The 23,250-nt window shown below is 37.6% G+C and overlaps 1 protein-coding gene across 1 annotated transcript in view; it reads right to left on the reverse strand.

Annotated features, from left to right (window-relative positions):
• The window catches only part of IDO2 (indoleamine 2,3-dioxygenase 2), an 86,777-nt gene that overhangs the window by 49,433 nt on the left and 14,094 nt on the right, over nt 1–23,250 (reverse strand). Inside the window, exon 2 of the mRNA XM_015544194.2 lies at nt 2,902–2,997. Within this exon, the coding sequence (XP_015399680.2) occupies nt 2,902–2,997 (96 nt within the window). The remainder of the gene's footprint in view (nt 1–2,901; nt 2,998–23,250) is intronic.

Raw genomic sequence — 23,250 nt, forward strand, 5'->3', positions numbered from 1 at the left:
GCATTGTTGTTATAAAATATTCATGGTATGATTTCAATCTTTTTGTAGTTGAGGGGTGATTTGTGCCCCAGTAAATTATCCATTCTCTAAATGTTCCATGTGCTTTCAAAAAGAATGGGTATTCTGCTGCTTTAATATGTTTAAAAACATTGATTTCATCACAGCCATTTGTTCTGAATGTCCAGACCCTTCTTACTGCTTTTTGACTTACCCCTTCTCTTTATATCACATGGTAATTTGATATTATCTATTCATGTTCAGGAATGGTGGTCAGTTTTACCAGAAATAATAACTAATATAGCTTCCCTTATCATGTTTCCAGAATCCTACTGAGATTCCTCTTGTGTAGCTTCCTGTGAGCAAGTCTGTTGCCTGTAATGTTTTGTAGCAGTGGAGTGGAGAAAGGGGACACTTTCCGGAAGAAGATGGATGCATCTAAACCAAAAACAAGTTTGTTTGTTTTGTACCTAAACATAGATAGGTATATTGGGGCTTTCTAAGAGCAAGGTGGTTGGCCTTGAGGTACTTTGAGATCAAAACTGTAAATTCAATTATTGTGTTGCCTGCGTAAAGTAAAGGTCTCAAGAGACCATGTTTTTAGTCTGTAGCTCCATATATGGCCCTGGAAACCATAATGATTACTTTTTATGACTGATTCAAATTGATTCAGTATGAGCCTGAGCTGGTGAAGTCCTTTTTTAAAAATATTTTTTTTTTATTTAAAAGTAATCCCTACACGCAGTGTGGGACTCAAACCTACAACACCAAGATCAAGAGGTTCATGCTTTACCAACTGAGCAGCCAAGTGCCCCAGTGAAGTCTTAAAAGTGGTTTCATGTAGTTAGATGTTTTTTTAAGTAATTAGAAATGTAGAGACTGGCCAAGAGTGTTGTAATAGTTTCCTAGGGCTGCCTCAACTAATGAACACAAACTCAGAAGCTTAAAACTATAGAACTCACAATTCTGGACAATAGAAGTCTCAAATTAAGGTGTTTGTAAGGTTGGTTCCCTCTGGAATTTCTGAGGGACAATCTGTTCCATGTTCCCTTCTCAGTTTCTGGTGATTACCAGCAACTGTTGACACTTTGGCTTATACATACATTATTTCTATCTCTGCCTCTATCTTCATATGGTGTTCTTCCCCAATTGTTTGTAGGTCTCTGGCCATATTTCTTTCTTCTTATAAAGACACCAGTCATATTGGATTAGAGTACACCCTAATACAGTATGACCTCATTTACCTTGATTTTATCTGCAAAGACCTTATTTCCAAATAAGGTTACAGTCACAGTTTCCAAATGGACACTATTTCTGGTGAAACACTATTCAACCCAGTAGAAGTGTCTGGGGATTATTTTCACTAAGCTGTTTCCCCATCTCCCATGTATTCAGTGGTCAGAAGTTAGCTGGACACTCCTAGCTTTTTCTCATTGATATTTAACATATGAAGAGCACCAATTCAATGAGTCCTTCATTTCACTCATGACAGTTTAATCAAACAGAGCCTGAGGAAAGCCTGGTGCAGAGAATTGTGTAGTTCACAAATTGAATCTTAATCTGTCTTTCTATAGACTATCCCAGACTCCACCTTGTTTCTATGTCCTGTTACTCTGACATGGGAGAGGGAGGCTACAGAGGCTTAATTTACTGTGGTTGAATGCTTGGCATGCATACCACAGACTCTGATGTAATTTGCTTGATGTGATACAGTTTTTTAAGTTTTATCCACCTTTGGTACTTTCTCTTGTTTTCCTGCATTTAAAGATATTTTATTATTTTTCTTCTTCTTCTTGTATTTCTTTGTCATATTGATAAGACTTTATGCAGCAGGAAAATACATTCTCAGGTTTAATTTGCCATCTTCATAAATGTTGAAGACAGTCTCTTGAATCTTTTCCAGGATTTCCAATCTTGTGCCTGAACTTAACAGACATCTAGGAAGTATATTTAAATGCATTAGTATTTATAGATACTAAATATGTTTAAGTCAGTGATGGAGAGCTTGAGAGAATGAAAAACCTTTCTTGTATCTCTGAAACCACATGGTATTCCAAATAGGTGGGATTAAAGCTGATGGAGAGGAGACTAGATGGAAATATAAATATATATTGAGCACTGTGAAGTAGCAAGGAATACAGAGGGTTATTCAAAGCCATGTAGTTCCCACAACTCTATGACACCAGAATTACTCCTCTTCTATAAATAAGGAAGCAGAGTTACTTGGGTGAAGTAATCTGTTTACAAGTTAGACAGCTACTAAGTGATAAAAACCAAGATTCAAACTCAGGTCTTCCAAATCAAAGTCTATATTCTTCCAATTATATCTTCTTATTATTACTGTGTGGTAATGTCAGTACTTCCAGGACCAAGAAGTTTCACTGTCTCTTATTCACTCTTGGAAAATATTGCTCCTTTTATCAATTATTTTTGCAGACCTACCAACCCTGACTTTAAAATTCAGCAATTCTCTTGAGTCCAATACTCTCTAAGACCCGGATGGTAAAATTAAGGCAGAGGAAACCTGACCATGTGACATGCAACGAGGACACTGAGAATTTCTATGCTCATCCTTCTCAAGGTAGACCTTATCCATCAACTTGCCTACAATTCCCAACCAGACTGCCTTCCTTTTTTAGGCAAATATTTGTTGAGGGCTTAATATGTTCCAGAAATTGTTTTGTGCAGACTCTGGAAATTTTACAGAAATACATGTGTCATATGAAGAAGTAGTCATTCCACTCTTTAGGAAATGTGAGATACCCTTTTTGGTAATCTCAGTGGCAACATTTGGTGTCCCTGGGTCCTTGACCCACTTTCACAGTGCTAAGGAAAAAAAGTGGTACGGGGATGAAAATAGGAAGGTTAGAAGAACTTAAGGAGAATAATGAAAAAAAGATATACCTTGTCCACTTGAGCTTGAAGCTGGTGACTCTCAATCAAGTGAGGGAGTTTGTTAGCAATTTCCATCCAAGGTCTATAATGATCTGGAAGTTCTTTCTGCATTCAAAATATAAACGTCTCAGTATTTCTGACCTCTTTGGGAAGCAGCATCAGGGCAGTAGCTTCTTTCAAATTTCAGTCTTAAAGTAGAATTCAGGTCAGTTCAGTTGAACAAATATTGAGAATTCACACCATGCTGAGACTTATGCTAAGCACTGTACACTCACAGATGACTGAAATACAATCCTTGGGCTTAAGGAGCATATGGTCTACTAAGGCAGAAAAAAAGTGTAGTCAGATATATCTTTGTATATGCAGTGTAATATGTTCGGTTACTGATATGTGTATAAGCTTAATAAATTGCAAAGAAGAGGGAGTTGTTAATTCTGTCAGTGGTTGTGGGATACTAAAGGGAAGTATTTGTAGAAATATGAGAATTGGGGCCAGTATTAGAGTCCGAAAGTGACTTTGATATGTGACAATTTGAAAATGGGAAGGCAGTAAACAAGAAGAGATAGTGGATAAATAGAGATAACTCCTTCTTGGGACTACAGATGATTCAGTGTTACTGGAATATAAAGCTCAACAGAAAAGGTGATAGCAGATGAGACTAGAAAATCATATCAAATGTGCTTTCAATAAAGTACATAAGAACTTTCTTTTCATGTTGTGGGTGGCATGGTTTGATTTGAATTTTGTTTATAAGATTTGTTTATAAGATTTGAAAGTCAGACTAGGAAGGCTTTGAAATACTACTTGAGGACTAAATTTAGTTAATGGCAACGGATTTAGAAAAGAAAAGGCATGTATTCAAGAAATATTTGGAAAGTAAAATTAAAATGATGAGATGATCAAATTTAGAGATAGAGGCTAAAGGTATGATGACTTCTAGTTCAATAACATTGCCTGTGTTGGACCCATGGTTTAGCCAAGTAGAACATAGGCTGAATTTCAGCAATCCTAGCTCCATCCCAGGAAATGGCACACTGTACCTGTTACTGTAAGTAAATTTTCATTGGAATACAGCCACATTCATGTGTTTACATGTTGTCTATGGCGCTTTCACATTACAGCAGCAGAATCGGGTAGTTGCAACAGAAAAACCATATGCTATGCAAAACTCAAAGTATTTACTATTTGGCCAACTCCTGAATATTTTTTACAGAAAAATATTTGCCAACTCCTGAATCCATCCCTATGGTCAGGTCTGGGCCTACATTTTCAGTGTATAAACTGTACAACTGAATGTTGTGTTTCTGGGTTAAGAAGGAAGAGGTCATAAGGATGATTGACATGTTTATGAAATAGGTACTGAATGAATTGAAGGGAACACAAACTGAAACAAAAATGCAAGGGAATGTCAAGGAGAGGGCCCAAAAATAGTGAATTTATTTTTTGATATATACAGCCTAAAATGTTTGTGGAATGTCAAGATATGGCCACATATTGGGCAGGCGCATTTACAGCTTGAAGTTCAGGAAAAAATTATTAGAAATACATAGTTGGGAAGCATAATTGCAGTAAAAACTTCACATTACTTCAAACCACAAAAGTGTGTAAAGTTATTTGAGAGAAGTTGCAAAGTGAAATGAAAAGACTGAAATCAGCACACGCGAATTTTGACAAGGCAGGCAGAGGAACTGAATCCAGTAATACAGATCAACAAGAAGTTCAATGAGTCAGAAGGGAATCACCCTACAGGATTCAAGACGTCAGATTTCAGATAAAAAAGGAATCATCAGAAGGTCAAATGTATCATTAGAAAGTAAAAGAAAGACACTTTCTGAGAGGGGCCAAGATGGCGGAGCAGCATGAAAGTTTATTTTGCCTCTTTAGTCCCTGAAATGCAGCTAGATTAACACCAAAACATCTTACACACCTAGAAAACTTGATTTGAGGATTAACACAACAATCTGCACAACTTAAACCAAAGACCCTGACAGGTACGCAGCATGGAGAGATGAACTTAGGGAGAGACAAGTCTCACATGGTAGGGAGCTGTTTTTGCTTGCAGAGAGAGGATGGACATGGGGGGAGAGTACAGTAAAAGCACCCTTCCCCAAAGCAACTGGAGAGAAAGAGGAAATAGCCACAAAGGACTGAACAGAAAAGGGAGAAAGGAGAAATGAGAGGGTTTAAATTCCATTAAGACTCTATAAACAGGGAGAGAACAGAGTCTGAAACTCTGCAGCTCAATACCTGGAGGAGCTCTGCTGGGGAGGACTAATCCCCAGGAGCAGAAAGTGAGGTCTGAGGGGTCCTCGGGTCACATGGGAAGAGATGGTTCTCATTTTGGGAGGATATTTGGTAGAGACTGTACAGCTTCACCACAGGCAAAGGTCCTAGTGGACCCAGAGAACAACCACATTCACTGGTGTTGGAATAAGGATGTTAAGGGTGAAGCCTGATGCCAGATGTGTGTTGTGATTTACCATAATCCCTGAAATGCTACTGCTACACAAGTGTGCCAACATTTTGTGGGGCAGGCTGGCACCCAGCCGCAGTCTCTGGGCATATACAGCATCATGGTCACATGAATGTTCCATTGCTCTGCAAGACCCTCCCCCAGAGGGTCTGAGAGAGTCCAAGCTACAGGGCCTTCAGAAGTGAGGGATTTGGAAACACAGCCCCATCTGAGATAAAATTTGGGAAGGAGGTGCTGCCTGGAAGGCTGATGGTTTGGTTGTGGACAGTGTAGAAGCAAGGAGTGGACTGAAGACAGAGAAAAGTAGGGGTGTTTGATTGTCCTATGGGGAGAGGACAGAGTCTGAAACTAGGGACTGGGTAGCTGGGTGACACCATTTTCTCCCCTGCTGCACACACTCTTACATGCCTACACACACCACAACCATCAACCCCAGTAAACTAAGCAGCACTATCTAGTGGAGAATGGAGCTGTTACAGCAGAACCTGCCCAATTGGGCCAACCACACTCTTGAGGAACACCACAGGTCTCTCTGCCAGCTTAGCTTGCAGACTGTAAAGTGCTTCATAGTTTGACTTCCAGGGGAAACTAGAGGTAATTTCCATCGTATTTCATTCTGTTCACTGACCCATTTATTTAATTTTTTTTTCTTTTTCTTTTATTCATGAATACAGAAAGAGAAAAAAATTTTTATTTTCCAGTTTTATAAAAAAGATTTTCTTTAATTTTTTTCTACTATATTTTTTGTAAATTTTTTAAATTCTATTTTACTTTCATCATTTCATTTTATTCTATTTTATTGTGTTCATTTTTTTAATTTTCATATGTTTTCTTTTTTTCTTTTCTCTATTTTCCCTTTTTTTCTCTATTGTACGAAGTTTCTTTCAACAAACAGATCAAAACACAGGATATAGCATCCTTTATTTGATTTTTTGTGTTGTTTTCATTTTTTAATTTTAATTTTTTTTTTATTTTATTAATTCCTTTTCTTCCTTCAAAATGATGAAACGAAGGAATTCACCCCAAAAGAAAGAACAGGAAGAAATGGCAGCCAGGGACTTAATCAACACAGATACAAGCAAGATGTCTGAACCAGAATTTAGGATCATGATAATAATAATACTAGCTGGGGCTGAAAAATGCATAGAATCCCTTTCTGTGGAGATAATAAACATAAAATCTAGTAAGGATGAAATTAAAAATGTTATAACTGAGGTGTAATCTTGAATGGATGCCACGGTGGCAAGGATGGATGAAGCAGAGCAGTGAACCAGTGATATAGAGGACAAACTTATGTAGAATAATGAAGCAGAAAAAAGGAGGGAGACTAAGGCAAAAGAGAACTATATAAGAATTAGAGAACTCAGTGACTCATTAAAAAGGAATAACATGAGAATCATAGGGGTCCCAGAAGATGAAGAGAGAGAAAAGGGGGTAGAAGGTTTATGTGAGCAAATCCTAGCAGAAAACTTTCCTAACCTGGGTAAAGACACAGACATCAAAATCCAGGAAGCACAGAAAACTCCCATTAAATTCAACAAGACCGACCATCGACAAGGCATATCATGGTTAAATTCACAAAATACTCAGGCAAAGAAAGAATCATGAAAGCAGCAAGGGAAAAAAGTCCTTAACCTACAAAGGAAGACAGATCAGGTTTGCATCAGACCTGTCCACAGAAACTTGGCAGGCCAGAAAGGAGTGGCAGGATATTTCAATGTGCTGAATCAGAAAAATATGCATCCAAGAATTCTTTATCCAGCAAGGCTGTCATTCAAAATATAAGAAGAGATAAAAGGATTTCCAGGCAAACAAAAATTAAAGGAGTTCATGATCACTAAACCCACCCTGCTAGAAATTTTAAGGGGCACTCTCTAAGGGAAAAAAAAAGATGAAAAAAAAAATCAAAAAAGACCAAAAACAACGAAGACTAGAAAGGACCAGAGAATACCACCAGAAACTCCAACTCTACAGACAAAATGATGGCAACAAATTCATATCTTTCAGTACTCACTCCAAATATCAATGGACTAAACATTCTAATCAAAAGACATAGAGTAACAGAATGGATAAGAAAAGAGGATCCATTTATATGCTGTTTACAAGAGACCCATTTTACACCTTAAAACACCTTCAGATTGAAAGAAAGGGGATGGAGAACCATCTATCACGCTAATAGTCACTAAAAGGAAGCCAAAGCAGTCATACTTATATCAGACAATCTAGGCTTTACTTTTTTTTTTTAATGTTTTATTTATTCTTGAGAGAGAGAGAGAGAGTGCATGAACAGGGGAGGGGCAGAGCAAGAGAGGGAGACACAGAATCAGAAGCAGGTTCCAGGCTCTGAGCTGTCAACACAGAGGCCAAGGCAGGGCTCAAACTCACAAATCACGAGATCATGACCTGAGCCAAAGTCGGATGCCTCACCAACTGAGCCACCCAGGCACCCCAAAACAATCTAGACTTTAAAACAAAGACTGTAACAAGATGAAGAAGGGCATTATATCATAATGTGTCTATCCACCAAGAAGATTTAACAATTGTAAATCTTATGCTTATGCTCCACTTATGCTCCAAACGTGGAGGTACCCAAATAAATAAATCAATTAATCATGAACACAGAAACTCATTGATAATAATACCTTAATAGTAGGAGACTTCAACACCCCACTTACAGCAATGGACAAGCCATCTAAACAGAAAATCAACAAGGAAACAATTCCTTTTAATGACACCCTGGACCAGATGGACTTAATGGATATATTCATAATATTTCATCCTAAAGCAGCAGAATACACATTCTTCTTGAGTGCACATGGAACATTCTCCAGAATAGATCACACACACGGACACAAATCGTTCCTCAACAAGTACAAAAAGATAGAGATAATACCATGCATATTTTCAGACCACAATGCTATGAAACTTGAAATCAACCACAAGAAAAAATTTGGAAAGATAACGAGTACTTGGAAACTAAAGAACATCTTACTGAAGAATGAATGGGCTAACCAAAACGTTAAAGAGGAAATTCAAAAGTGCATGGAAGCCAATGAAAATGATAACACCACAGCCCAAAATCTCTGGGATGCAGCCAAGACAGTCATAAGAGGGAAGTATATAGCAATCCAGGCCTTCCTACAGAAAAAAGAAAGGTCTCAAATACACAACTAACCTTACACTTAAAGATCTGGAAAAAGAACAGCAAATAAAACCCTAAACCAGCAGAAGACGGGAAATAATGAAGATTAGAGCAAAAAATCAATGCTATTGAAACCAAAACAAACAAACAAAAAAAACAAAAAAACACAAAAAATACAAAAAAACCAGTAGCTGGTTCTTTGAAAGAATTAACAAAATTGATAAACCCCTAGCCAGTTTGATCAAAAAGAAAAAAAGGAAAGGACCCAAATAAATAAAATCAAGAATGAAAGAGGAGAGATCACAACCAACACAGCAGAAATACGAACAATAATAAGAAAATATTATGAGCAATTATATGCCAATAAATTGGGCAATCTGGAAGAAATGGACAAATACCTAGAAACATGTAAACTACCAAAACTGAAACAAGAAGAAATAGAAAATTTGAATAGACCCATAACCAGTAAAAAATCTAATTAACAATAAAAAACTTCCCAAAAAACATGAGTCCAGGGTCGAGGGCTTCCCAGGGGAATTCTACCAAACATTTAAAGAAGAGTTAACATCCATTCTTTTGAAGCTTTTCCAAAAAATAGAAATGGAAGGAAAATTTCCAAACTCATTCTATGAAGCCAGCATTACCTGGATTCCAAAACTAGACAAAGACCCCATTAAAAAAGAGAACTACAGAGGCGCCTGGGTGGCGCAGTCGGTTAAGCGTCCGACTTCAGCCAGGTCACAATCTCGCGGTCTGTGAGTTCGAGCCCCGCGTCAGGCTCTGGGCTGATGGCTCGGAGCCTGGAGCCTGTTTCCAATTCTGTGTGTTTCCCTCTCTCTCTGCCCCTCCCCCATTCATGCTCTGTCTCTCTCTGTCCCAAAAATAAATAAAAAACGTTGAAAAAAAAAATTAAAAAAAAAAAAAAGAGAACTACATATCAATTTCCCTGATGAACATGGATGCAAAAAACCTCAACAAGATATTAGCCAACTGGATCCAACAATACATTAAAAGAATTGTTCAACACAACCAAGTGGGATTTATACCTGGCATGCAGGGCTGGTTTAATATCCGCAAAACAATCAGTGTGATACATCACATCAATAAAAGAAAGGATGAGAACCACATGATCCTCTCAATAGATGCACAGAAAGCATTTGACATAATACAGCATCCTTTCTTGATAAAAATCCTCAAGAAAGTTGGAATAGAAGGATCATAATTCAAGATCATAAAAGCCATATACAAAAGACCCAACAATAATATCATCCTCAATGGGGAAAAACTGACAGCTTTTCCCCTAAGGTCAGGAACAAGACAGGGATGTCCACTCTTGCCACTGTTATTCAATATAGTATTGGAAATCTTAGCCTCAGCAATCAGACAACAAAAGGAATAAAAGGCATCCAAATCAGCCAGGAGGAGGTCAAACTTTCACTCTTTGCAGATGACACGATACTTTATATGGAAAACTCAAAAGATTCCACCAAAAAACTGCTAGAAGTGATTTATAAATTCAGCAAAGTCGCAGGATATAAGATCAATGCACAGAAATCAGTTGCATTCCTATACATCAATAATGAAGCAACAGAAAGAGAAATCAAGGAATCGATCCCATTTACAATTGCACCAAAAACCATACAATACCTAGGAATAAATCTAACCAAAGAGGTGAAAAATCTATACACTGAAAACTATAGAAAGCTTATGAAAGAAATTGAAAAAGACAAAAAAATGGAAAAATATTCCATGCTCCTGGATTGGAAGAACAAATATTGTTCAAATGTCAATACTACTCAAAGCAATCTACATATTCAGTGCAATCCTTATCAAAATAACCCCAGCATTCTTCACAGAGTTAGAATAAACAATCTTAAAATTTGTATGGAACCACAAAAGACCCCAAATAGCCAAAACAATCCTGACAAAGAAAACCAAAGCTGGAGGCATCACAATCCTGGACTTCAAGATGTATTATAAAGCTGTAATCATCAAGACAGTATGGTACTGGCACAAAAACAGACATTCAGGTCCTTGGAACAGAATAGAGAACCCAGAAATGGACCCACAAATGTATGACCAATGAATCTTTAACAAAGCACGAAAGAATATCCAATGGAATAAAGACAGTCTCTTTAGAAAATGGTGCTGGGAAAACTGCACTGTGACATGCAGAAAAATGAACCTGGACCACTTTCTTACACCATACACAAAAATAAGTTCAAAATGGATGGAAGACCTAAATGTAAGACAGGAAGCCATCAAAATCCTCTAGGAGAAAGCAGGCAAAAACCTCTTTCACCTTGGCCACAGAAACTTCTTACTCATCACGTCACTGGAAGCAAAGGAAACAAAAGCAAAATAAAAACTTTAATAATAAAAAAGCTCCCAAAAAACAAGAGTCCAGGTCCAAAACAAACAAACAAACCTGTGAAGAAATGGGCAAAAGACATGAAAAGACACTTCTCCAAAGAAGACATCTAGATGGCAAACCGACGCATGAAAAAGTGCTCAACATCACTCATCATCAGGGAAATACAAAATTAAAGCCCCAATGAGATACCACCTCATACCAGTCAGACTGGCTAAAATTAACAACTCAGGCAACAACAGGTGTTGGCAAGATGTGGAGAAGGAGGAACTCTTCTGCACTGTTGGTAGGAATGCAAACTGGTGCAGTTACTCTGGAAAACAGTACAGAGGTTCCTCAAAAAATTAAAAATAGAACTACCCTATGACCCAGAAATTGTACTACCAGGTATTTTTTATCCAAAGTATAGAAGTGCGCTGTTTCAAAGGGGCACATGCACCCTGATGTTTGTAGAAGCATTATCAACAATAGCCAAAGTATGGAAAGAGCCCAAATGTCAATCAATGGATAAACAGATAAAGAAGAATTGGTGTGTGTGTATATATATATACCATTATACCGTATATACCATTATATATATATACATATATATATGTATATATATATAATGGTATATACGGTAAAATGGTATATATATTGGTATATATAATGTGTGTGTGTGTGTATATATATATATATATATATATCCATTATATATATATAATGGATTGACTAGGCAATCAAAAAGAATGAAATCTTGCCATTTGCAACTACGTGGATGGAACTAGAGGGTATTATGCTAAGCCAAATTAGTCAGAGAAAGACAAATATTATATGACTTCAGTCATATGAGGAATTTAAGACACAAAACAGATGAACATAAGGGAAGGGAAGCAAAAATAATATAAAAACAAGGAAGGGGACAAAACATAAGACACTCTTAAATACAGGGAACAAATTGAGGGTTGCTGGAGGGGTTGTGGGTGGACAGATGGGATAAATGGAAGGAGCATCAAGAGACACTTGTTGAGATGAGCATTGGGTGTTACACATAGGGGATAAATCACTGGAATCTACTCCTGAAATCATTATTTTACTATATGCTAACTAACTTAGATTTAAATAGATAGATAGATAGATAGATACAGTACATAGGTAGATTAATAAACAAATACATAAATAAGAAAGTTAAAGGAATATTGTCCCCATTGAAAAAAATTAAGAAGTCACTCATGTATATCAGTCTCCTATATATATGGCATAGAGAATTAGGTCAGGGTCATGGAAGCAGGGTTCAAATTTTAGTGCATTGAGGAAATGAGAACATAGAGACCAAAAGTGTAAATTACTGTTGTTAGGAGAGTCAAGGGCATTAGCACGCAGGCATTTTGGGTCTGACAGCTATCTCAATTTTCAAATGAGAACGTTGAGCACTTTAGTCTCATATTGCAAAAGAAAGAGATTGAAGATAAATGACAGACAGGAGTAATTGCAGGCAAAATGTCACAAAGGAAAGGGAGAAGGGGAGTAGGAGCCCAAATGGAGCATCTGGTTTTGGAGTGATAGAAGGAGAAACTCTGGAATTTGAGGGAATTTGCTTTTTATGAATTTAATTTCTCACCAAATGGTAGTGAAAAATCAGGTTCTATGACTTGAAAAAAGGGGTTGGTGTTAAATTAATTATGGGGGGGAGAAGGAACAGGAAATTAAACATAAAAATACAAACACAAACGATACAACATGTTACTATGTATTATTTTATGTATATTACCCTATATTAAAATAATTTATAAGACCCAGCCCAGTTTGGAAACTGTAAGTTTGGAGAGGTATAGAACTGTAAGCTGTGTTCTTGTCTGATACATAAAATAAATGTTTCACATTATTTCCACTCTGGGGAAATAAGGAAATACTTTTCTTTTTATATTTCTGTGTTTAGAATGACCTTTTCTGGTCAGAAAATGTCCATCTCTCTGTGGGCTTTCTACTTGTTTTAACTTCCTCACCCCCTTACTCTTTTGGGGTTGAAGATAGTCCTTTTTTTTACTGGTACCATCTATTATTATCATTTCCAGCATAACTGTGTAAGCATATAATTCTGGGTTTAATTTAATATGTAACACACATAGTGATTACATAAGGTAATACCCATAAGAGCTGTAATTTCTTACTTGGCCAAGAGATTTCACATTTAAGTGTTAGCATTTCCACTTCAGTGAAATCTTACCATATCAAAAAATGTTGGAAGGAGGGATTCCCTTTGGTGTTTGGTCCTCTACTTAGGAAATACCTGTTGCAGTTCGAGTTTATCTTACATTATTCATCTTCATATTTTGGAGAGCATGAGGTTTGAATTCATTAATATACATAGAGGTTAACTAAAGTTCTTGATCCAACATGAATTATAAAATTGATGAGATCCATCGTTCTTCATCATGGAGTTGATGGTATCATGAGTTATTGTTACTCCTACTCTGCCCCCCCCTCCTTTTTCTCCATCCCTCTCCTCCAAGGATAAAGAAATGATAGAGGAGGTTCCGGAAGATGGCGGCGTAGGAGGACGCGGGGCTCACAGCGCGTCCGGCCGATCACTTAGATTCCACCTACACCTGCCTAAAGAACCCAGAAAACCGCCTGAGGATTAGCAGAAGGGAGTCTCAGGAGTCAAGCGCAGACCAGAGGCCCACGGAAGAGGGTAGGAAGGGCGGCGAGGCGGTGCGCGCTCCACGGACTGGCGGGAGGGAGCCGGGGGGAGGGGCGGCTCGCCGGCCAAGCAGAGCCCCCGAGTCTGGCTGGCAAAAGCGGAGGGGCCGGACAGACTGTGTTCCGACAGCAAGCGCGACTTAGCGTCTGGGAGGTCAGAAGTTAACAGCTCTGCTCGGAAAGCGGGAAGGCTGGAGGACAAAGGGAGGGAGAGCTGCTGAGCCCCCGGACGGCAGAGCTCAGCTTGGCGGGGAACAAAGGCGCTCGCCAGCGCCATCTCCCCGCCCATCCCTCAGCCAAAATCCCAAAGGGAACCAGTTCCTGCCAGGGAACTTGCTCGCTCCGCGCAAACACCCAACTCTGTGCTTCTGCGGAGCCAAACCTCCGGCAGCGGATCTGACTCCCTCCCGCTGCCACAGGGCTCCTCCTGAAGTGGATCACCTAAGGAGAAGCGAGCTAAGCCTGCCCCTCCTGCCCCCGTGCACCTTGCCTACCCACCCCAGCTAATACGCCAGATCCCCAGCAACACAAGCCTGGCAGTGTGCAAGTAGTCCAGACGGGACACGCCACCCCACAGTGAATCCCGCCCCTAGGAGAGGGGAAGAGAAGGCACACACCAGTCTGACTGTGGCCCCAGCAGTGGGCTGGGGGCAGACATCGGGTCGGACTGCGGCCCCGCCCACTAACTCCAGTTATACACCACAGCACAGGAGAAGTGCACTGCAGGTCCTCACCACGCCAGGGACTCTCCAAAATGACCAAACGGAAGAATTCCCCTCAGAAGAATCTCCAGGAAATAACAACAGCTAATGAACTGATCAAAAAGGATTTAAATAATATAACAGAAAGTGAATTTAGAATAATAGTCATAAAATTAATCGCTGGGCTTGAAAACAGTATACAGGACAGCAGAGAATCTCTTGCCATAAAGATCGAGGGACTAAGGAACAGTCACGAGGAGTTGAAAAACGCTTTAAACGAAATGCAAAACAAAATGGAAACCACAATGGCTCGGCTTGAAGAGGCAGAGGAGAGAATAGGTGAACTAGAAGATAAAGTTATGGAGAAAGAGGAAGCTGAAAGAAAGAGAGATAAAAAAATCCAGGAGTATGAGGGGAAAATTAGAGAACTAAGTGATACACTAAAAAAAAATAATATACGCATAATTGGTATCCCAGAGGAGGAAGAGAGAGGGAAGGGTGCTGAAGGGGTACTTGAACAAATTATAGCTGAGAACTTCCCTGAACTGGGGAAGGAAAAAGGCATTGAAATCCAAGAGGCACAGAGAACTCCCTTCAGACGTAACTTGAATCGATCTTCTGCACGACATATCATAGTGAAACTGGCAAAATACAAGGATAAAGAGAAAATTCTGAAAGCAGCAAGGGATAAACGTGCCCTCACATATAAAGGGAGACCTATAAGACTCGTGACTGATCTCTCCTTTGAAACTTGGCAGGCCAGAAAGGCTTGGCACGATATCTACAGTGTGCTAAACAGAAAAAATATGCAGCCGAGAATCCTTTATCCAGCAAGTCTGTCATTTAGAATAGAAGGAGAGATAAAGGTCTTCCCAAACAAACAAAAACTGAAGGAATTTGTCACCACGAAACCAGCCCTACAAGAGATCCTAAGGGGGATCCTGTGAGACAAAGTACCAGAGACATCACTACAAGCATAAAACATACAGACATCACAATGACTCTAAACCCATATCTTTCTATAATAACACTGAATGTAAATGGATTAAATGCGCCAACTAAAAGACATAGGGTATCAGAATGGATAAAAAAACAAGACCCATCTATTTGCTGTCTACAAGAGACTCATTTTAGATCTGAGGACACCTTTAGATTGAGAGTGAGGGGATGGAGAACTATTTATCATGCTCCTGGAAGCCAAAAGAAAGCTGGAGTAGCCATACTTATATCAGACAAACTAGACTTTAAATTAAAGGCTGTAACAAGAGATGAAGAAGGGCATTATATAATAATCACAGGGTCTATCCACCAGGAAGAGCTAACTATTATAAATGTCTATGCGCCAAATACCCGAGCCCCCAGATATATAAAACAATTACTCATAAACATAAGCAACCTTATTGATAAGAATGTGGTCATTGCAGGGGACTTTAACACCCCACTTACAGAAATGGATAGATCATCTAGACACACGGTCAATAAAGAAACAAGGGCCCTGAATGATACATTGGATCAGATGGACTTGACAGATATATTTAGAACTCTGCATCCCAAAGCAACAGAATATACTTTCTTCTAGAGTGCACATGGAACATTCTCCAAGATAGATCATATACTGGGTCACAAAACAGCCCTTCATAAGTTTACAAGAATTGAAATTATACCATGCATACTTTCAGACCACAATGCTATGAAGCTTGAAATCAACCACAGGAAAAAGTCTGGAAAACCTCCAAAAGCATGGAGGTTAAAGAACACCCTACTAACGAATGAGTGGGTCAACCAGGCAATTAGAGAAGAAATTAAAACATATATGGAAACAAACGAAAATGAAAATACAACAATCCAAACGCTTTGGGATGCAGCGAAGGCAGTCCTGAGAGGAAAATACATTGCAATCCAGGCCTATCTCAAGAAACAAGAAAAATCCCAAATACAAAACCTAACAGCACACCTAAAGGAAATAGAAGCAGAACAGCAAAGGCAGCCTAAACCCAGCAGAAGAAGAGAAATAATAAAGATCAGAGCAGAAATAAACAATATAGAATCTAAAAAAACTGTAGAGCAGATCAACGAAACCAAGAGTTGGTTTTTTGAAAAAATAAACAAAATTGGCAAACCTCTAGCCAGGCTTCTCAAAAAGAAAAGGGAGATGACCCAAATAGATAAAATCATGAATGAAAATGGAATGATTACAACCAATCCCTCAGAGATACAAACAATTATCAGGGAATACTATGAAAAATTATATGCCAGCAAATTGGACAACCTGGAAGAAATGGACAAATTTCTAAACACCCACACTCTTCCAAAACTCAATCAGGAGGAAATAGAAAGCTTGAACAGACCCATAACCAGCGAAGAAATTGAATCGGTTATCAAAAATCTCCCAACAAATAAGAGTCCTGGACCAGATGGCTTCCCAGGGGAGTTCTACCAGACATTTAAAGCAGAGATAATACCTATCCTTCTCAAGCTATTCCAAGAAATAGAAAGGGAAGGAAAACTTCCAGACTCATTCTATGAAGCCAGTATTACTTTGATTCCTAAACCAGACAGAGACCCAGTAAAAAAAGAGAACTACAGGCCAATATCCCTGATGAATATGGATGCAAAAATTCTTAATAAGATACTAGCAAATCGAATTCAACAGCATATAGAAAGAATTATTCACCATGATCAAGTGGGATTCATTCCTGGGATGCAGGGCTGGTTCAACATTCGCAAATCGATCAACGTGATACATCACATTAACAAAAAAAAAAGAGAAGAACCATATGATCCTGTCAATCGATGCAGAAAAGGCCTTTGACAAAATCCAGCACCCTTTCTTAATAAAAACCCTTGAGAAAGTCGGGATAGAAGGAACATACTTAAAGATCATAAAGGCCATTTATGAAAAGCCCACAGCTAACATCATCCTCAACGGGGAAAAACTGAGAGCTTTTTCCCTGAGATCAGGAACACGACAGGGATGCCCACTGTCACCGCTGTTGTTTAATATAGTGCTGGAAGTTCTAGCATCAGCAATCAGACAACAAAAGGAAATCAAAGGCATCAAAATTGGCAAAGATGAAGTCAAGCTTTCGCTTTTTGCAGATGACATGATATTATACATGGAAAATCCGATAGACTCCACCAAAAGTCTGCTAGAACTGATACATGAATTCAGCAAAGTTGCAGGATACAAAATCAACGTGCAGAAATCAGTTGCATTCTTATACACTAACAATGAAGCAACAGAAAGACAAATGAAGAAACTGATCCCATTCACAATTGCACCAAGAAGCATAAAATACCTAGGAATAAATCTAACCAAAGATGTAAAAGATCTGTATGCTGAAAACTATAGAAAGCTTATGCAGGTAATTGAAGAAGATATAAAGAAATGGAAAGACATTCCCTGCTCATGGATTGGAAGAATAAATATTGTCAAAATGTCAATACTACCCAAAGCTATCTACACATTCAATGCAATCCCAATCAAAATTGCACCAGCATTCTTCTCGAAACTAGAACAAGCAATCCTAAAATTCATATGGAACCACAAAAGGCCCCGAATAGCCAAAGTAATTTTGAAGAAGAAGACCAAAGCAGGAGGCATCACAATCCCAGACTTTAGCCTCTACTACAAAGCTGTCATCATCAAGACAGCATGGTATTGGCATAAAAACAGACACATAGACCAATGGAATAGAATAGAAACCCCAGAACTAGACCCACAAACGTATGGCCAACTCATCTTTGACAAAGCAGGAAAGAACATCCAATGGAAAAAAGACAGTCTCTTTAACAAATGGTGCTGGGAGAACTGGACAGCAACATGCAGAAGGCTGAAACTAGACCACTTTCTCACACCATTCACAAAAATAAACTCAAAATGGATAAAGGACCTGAATGTGAGACAGGAAACCATCAAAACCTTAGAGGAGAAAGCAGGAAAAGACCTCTCTGACCTCAGCCGTAGCAATCTCTTACTCGGCACATCCCCAAAGGCAAGGGAATTAAAAGCAAAAGTGAATTACTGGGACCTTATGAAGATAAAAAGCTTCTGCACAGCAAAGGAAACAACCAACAAAACTAAAAGGCAGCCAACGGAATGGGAAAAGATATTTGCAAATGACACATCGGACAAAGGGCTAGTATCCAAAATCTATAAAGAGCTCATCAAACTCCACACCCGAAAAACAAATAACCCAGTGAAGAAATAGGCAGAAAACATGAATAGACACTTCTCTAAAGAAGACATCCGGATGGCCAACAGGCACATGAAAAGATGTTCAACGTCGCTCCTTATCAGGGAAATACAAATCAAAACCACACTCAGATACCACCTCACGCCAGTCAGAGTGGCCAAAATGAACAAATCAGAAGACTATAGATGCTGGAGAGGATGTGGAGAAACAGGAACCCTCTTGCACTGTTGGTGGGAATGCAAATTGGTGCAGCCGCTCTGGAAAGCAGTGTGGAGGTTCCTCAGAAAATTAAAAATAGACCTACCCTATGACCCAGCAATAGCACTGCTAGGAATTTATCCAAGGGATACAGGAGTACTGATGCATAGGGGCACCTGTACCCCAATGTTTATAGCGGCACTCTCAACAATAGCCAAATTATGGAAAGAGCCTAAATGTCCATCAACTGATGAATGGATAAAGAAATTCTGGTTTATATACACAATGGAATACTACGTGGCAATGAGAAAAAATGAAATATGGCCTTTTGTAGCAACATGGATGGAACTGGAGAGTGTGATGCTAAGTGAAATAAGCCATACAGAGAAAGACAGATACCATATGGTTTCACTCTTATGTGGATCCTGAGAAACATAACAGAAACCCATGGGGGAGGGGAAGGAAAGAAAAAAAAAAAAAAAAAAGAGGTTAGAGTGGGAGAGAGCCAAAGCATAAGAGACTGTTAAAAACTGAGAACAAACTGAGGGTTGATGGGGGGTGGGAGGGAGGGCAGGGTGGGTGATGGGTATTGAGGAGGGCACCTTTTGGGATGAGCACTGGGTGTTGTATGGAAACCAATTTGACAGTAAATTTCATATATTAAAAAATAAAAAATAAATAAAAAAAAAAAAAAAAAAAAAAGAAATGATAGATTTTCTGTTGTACATTTAACTCTTACTTTAATTAAGATTAAGTCTAGGTGCTGTACCAGGAATGCTAGGTTTCTACCTATCTTTCAATTTAAAGCACTGGTTTTTAAAAACAGTTTCAAAGGATGAGAACTTATGTACTTTGATTTTTTGAAGAATCAGTGGTAGGAGCAGTGAAGAAAATTTCATGGAGTACATTTCTGAAGTAGCACATTTCTGAAATTATAAGTAAGTTGATTCAGGTTCTCATCCTTCGCTGTACACAAGCAGATAGAAATGCCTCTGTTATATAAGCAAGAAAAGATGTATACTTATTAAACCTTTTACAAATACTCAGCATACAAACTTGCGTTTGAGCTTGCTGGTGTTTTCTCGTTGTTGCTAATGTGTGTTCTCTCTCAAGGTTTCTAATGTGTGCTGTGAATAATTCAAGAAGACCAGTTTCTTTTGGATTCCTTATTTTATTGACCTAATTATATATTACTTAAGTACATTCTAACACTGCAAATATTACTATAAATGGGTCAAAGTAAATTTGGTCTTCTAAAAATATGTCCTGTGCTTTTAAGTTCCATAAATATAAAGTACCTTCATTTTCATAAAGACTCAGTATCATTTGTAAACCAGAAGTGTTTTATTTTTTCTTGTGCTAACAATGCTAGAAAAAGGACAACTAAAGGAGGTTTTTTTCTGTTTTAAAATATACAGTTATTAGATTTTGAGCTACATTAAAAATAAACTATGGTTTCAAACTGGAATAAATAAAATTAAATAAATAAATAAATAAATAAATAAATAAATAAATAAATAAATCTATCTTGTATGGTATTCCAGTATTCTATTAATAGATATTACTAATTGTTTTTAATTTTTCAGTATTAACAAATCTGAAACAGTCACCCATATACATGTATTTTTGGATGTTTTCTTCTTATTAGGACAAATTTATAAAAGTGGATTGGCTTGATTAAAGATTCTGCATGTGGAAAAGTTGAAAACTACTTTTTGATTTTCTCACAGAAAAATAACATGAATTCATAATTGCAATTATAGTATGTGATATATAATGGGAGTGCCAGCTTATTTATGATTCTAGGAACACTGAGCATTACCAAACTTTTTTTTTGTTTTGTTATGCTTTTAACATAAGAAATGTATTATATTACTGCATTAAAATTCTACAATTGTTTTAATATTTAATGAACTTATTAAAATAACTTCCCAGGAAATATACCTCTTTTAGAAATGATGATTAAAAATAATATAATCAATGTTTATGTCAAAAGAGCCAAAAAAGAAAAATTTATAAGATAGAAAGTAAAAGTACCCTAATTCTCATCCTCCCATCTAGTAATGACAAACCCTGCAAATTTCTTGTGTGGTTTTCCAGAAATTGTATATCCTATCATAATATTGTATACATTTACAATTTCATGATTATTAACAAGTTTGAGTATCTTTCCATATGTTTGATCATTGCATTTTGGGCATGCATGTGAAATAGCCATTCACAAAAGAGTAGTCAAATGAACCAATATTTTCATTTATGTCATTGGGTTTTACATTATGTTTAGAAAGTTCTTCCCATCTAACAATATTTCCTTTAGGCTCTTTCTAGTTATCGTTGATGCTTACATCTTGACTCTATCTACATTTGTGTATTATGTGTTATGGGTTAGAACATAGTATCTCGTTTCCATCTCGAAATAGAGCCCAAAGATGTTGGATGAATTTCTACTTTCCTGAGGTCACACATCCAGTCAGTGCCTGGGTCAAACCTCTTCTGATTCAGAGTTCAGTGTACTTAATACCTCCTCAGTGTAAACACATAGAGAATAGCAGGCAGGGGGATGGGTGCGACTGGGTAGAAATTCGAAAGAAACTTTGCTTGTGTTTCTTCCCCTTTTCCCAATAATTAGATGATCCAGAAGTGGGAAGGCCAAAAATGATTAAATATTTGGCCTTCCTTCCTTTATGAAGCCCCATTTCCTATTTTATGTTATTCTTTTGCTAGACTTTCACATCTGTCACAGTATAATTTTCAAAAAGTTAAAAATTTACTCATATAATATAGAATGTATGTCCAAAATATATTTGGTTCATCAATAAAGAAATCAGCAAGATGGTAAAGTTGCTTCAAAAACACTTGTTAAACTAGGTATTTACAGAGTTTTTTTTTTTAAAAGGACATGAAATCAAATCACTATGTTTAATAATAACCATAATCCAGTTAATGTCCTATAAGGCAGTACAATCATTACTTTAAGGATATATCTTATACTCACCAGAATTCAATAGAAGCTTCTTTTGTACAAACATTTTCAAATTGATATGTAACTTTACAGACTGGGCCATAATCAGTAGTATGTAGCATATCAAACAAAAGGACATTCCTTGGATGATTACATAATACTTAGGTGAGACTGTTAGAGCTCCAGGATGGTATTAAATGAATACACAGCCATCCTTTTGCTTCATTATGAATAATTTTTCTTAACACATTTATAATGTGAAATAGAATGGGCTTTTAAAATAAACCCTTTTATAGAAATGATAAAATCTTTGTTAGACTAGCACTTTGGTTAACTAAAATTTCTGGTTAAGAAAATAACACAGAAAGTTTAAAAATAAAAGTCTGAGTAGAAATAAACCAGGAAAATGTCAACAAAGTTAGGTGACAATATTACTGTAAAAATTAGAATGTAAACTATCAGACAGATTAGAATTTAAAGCAGATGGTCTTAAGTGAAATAAAAGATTTAAGTTTCAATGGAAAGAAACTCACATGAGTAAACTCACTTCAGTAAAGTGAAGTGAGGTGAAAGAAAGACCAGATGGCTTTGAAGAGATAGGTGGGCAGTGTGAGTGGCCTCATAGGCTACATTAAAATATTTGGTTTTGTTCTAAAGAGCAGTGAGAGTTTTAAAGAGAAGAATGATGTGGTTGGATTTTTGTTTCAAAAAGTCATTCTGACTGCTGTGCAGAGTGTTATACAGCTGGGCAAAAATGGAAATGAGACAAGGTAGAAGGTGTTGGGGGGGGAGGGGGTGGGAGGCAGGGAGAACCCAGAGGGAAACAGGGGGAAATAATGGTGGATTATAGTAGGGTGGATAGCTAGGACATACGTTTCAGAGATAAAGCTGAATCCACTCATTCTCAAATGAATTATTTGTGAATAGTGAATATTATTGTGAGGCTCAGGTGAGAAAAATGTAGTTAGGATCAATACAGGCCAAGTACCAAGCAAATACTTACTAAATAGTAATTACTACTATTATATTATTATTATATATTATAAAGGGGTTATAATAGGAAATAAGAAAAACTCAACTCTTAATGAATATAGGAGAATGGTATAAATGTATTTTGTTAATACATTTGAAAATCTGAATTCAATCACCATTTGGAAAACTGTAAAAGATAATTTTCTAAATCTAGAAGTGTAGAAAAAATGGAAAATGTAATTAAAAACTTACTACTTAAAATTTCTTCAGTCTTGAGAATTGTAATATATTTTCTGTTCCAGAGCATATTAAAAATGAGACAGCATTGAGGTGCCTGTGTTGTTCAGTTTGTAGAGCGACTGACTTTGGTTGGGGTCATGATCTCACAGTTTGTGAGTTCAAGCCCCGTGTCAGACTCTGTGCTGACAGCTCAGAGCCTGGAGCCTGCTTCAGATTCTGTGTGTCTCCCTCTCTCTCTGCCCCTCCCCCATTCATGCTCTGCCTCTCTCTGTCTCAGAAATAAATAAACATTTAAAAAAAATTTTTTTAAATGAGACAGCATCAAATGCATCTTTTTTTTTCTTAATCTTTTAAATGTTTACTTATTTTTGAGAGAAAGACAGAGCATGAGTGGGGGAGGGACAGAGACACAGGGAGGCAC

This window comes from Panthera tigris, chromosome B1 (assembly GCF_018350195.1).
Source record: "Panthera tigris isolate Pti1 chromosome B1, P.tigris_Pti1_mat1.1, whole genome shotgun sequence".
Taxonomy (NCBI): Eukaryota; Metazoa; Chordata; class Mammalia; order Carnivora; family Felidae; genus Panthera; species Panthera tigris.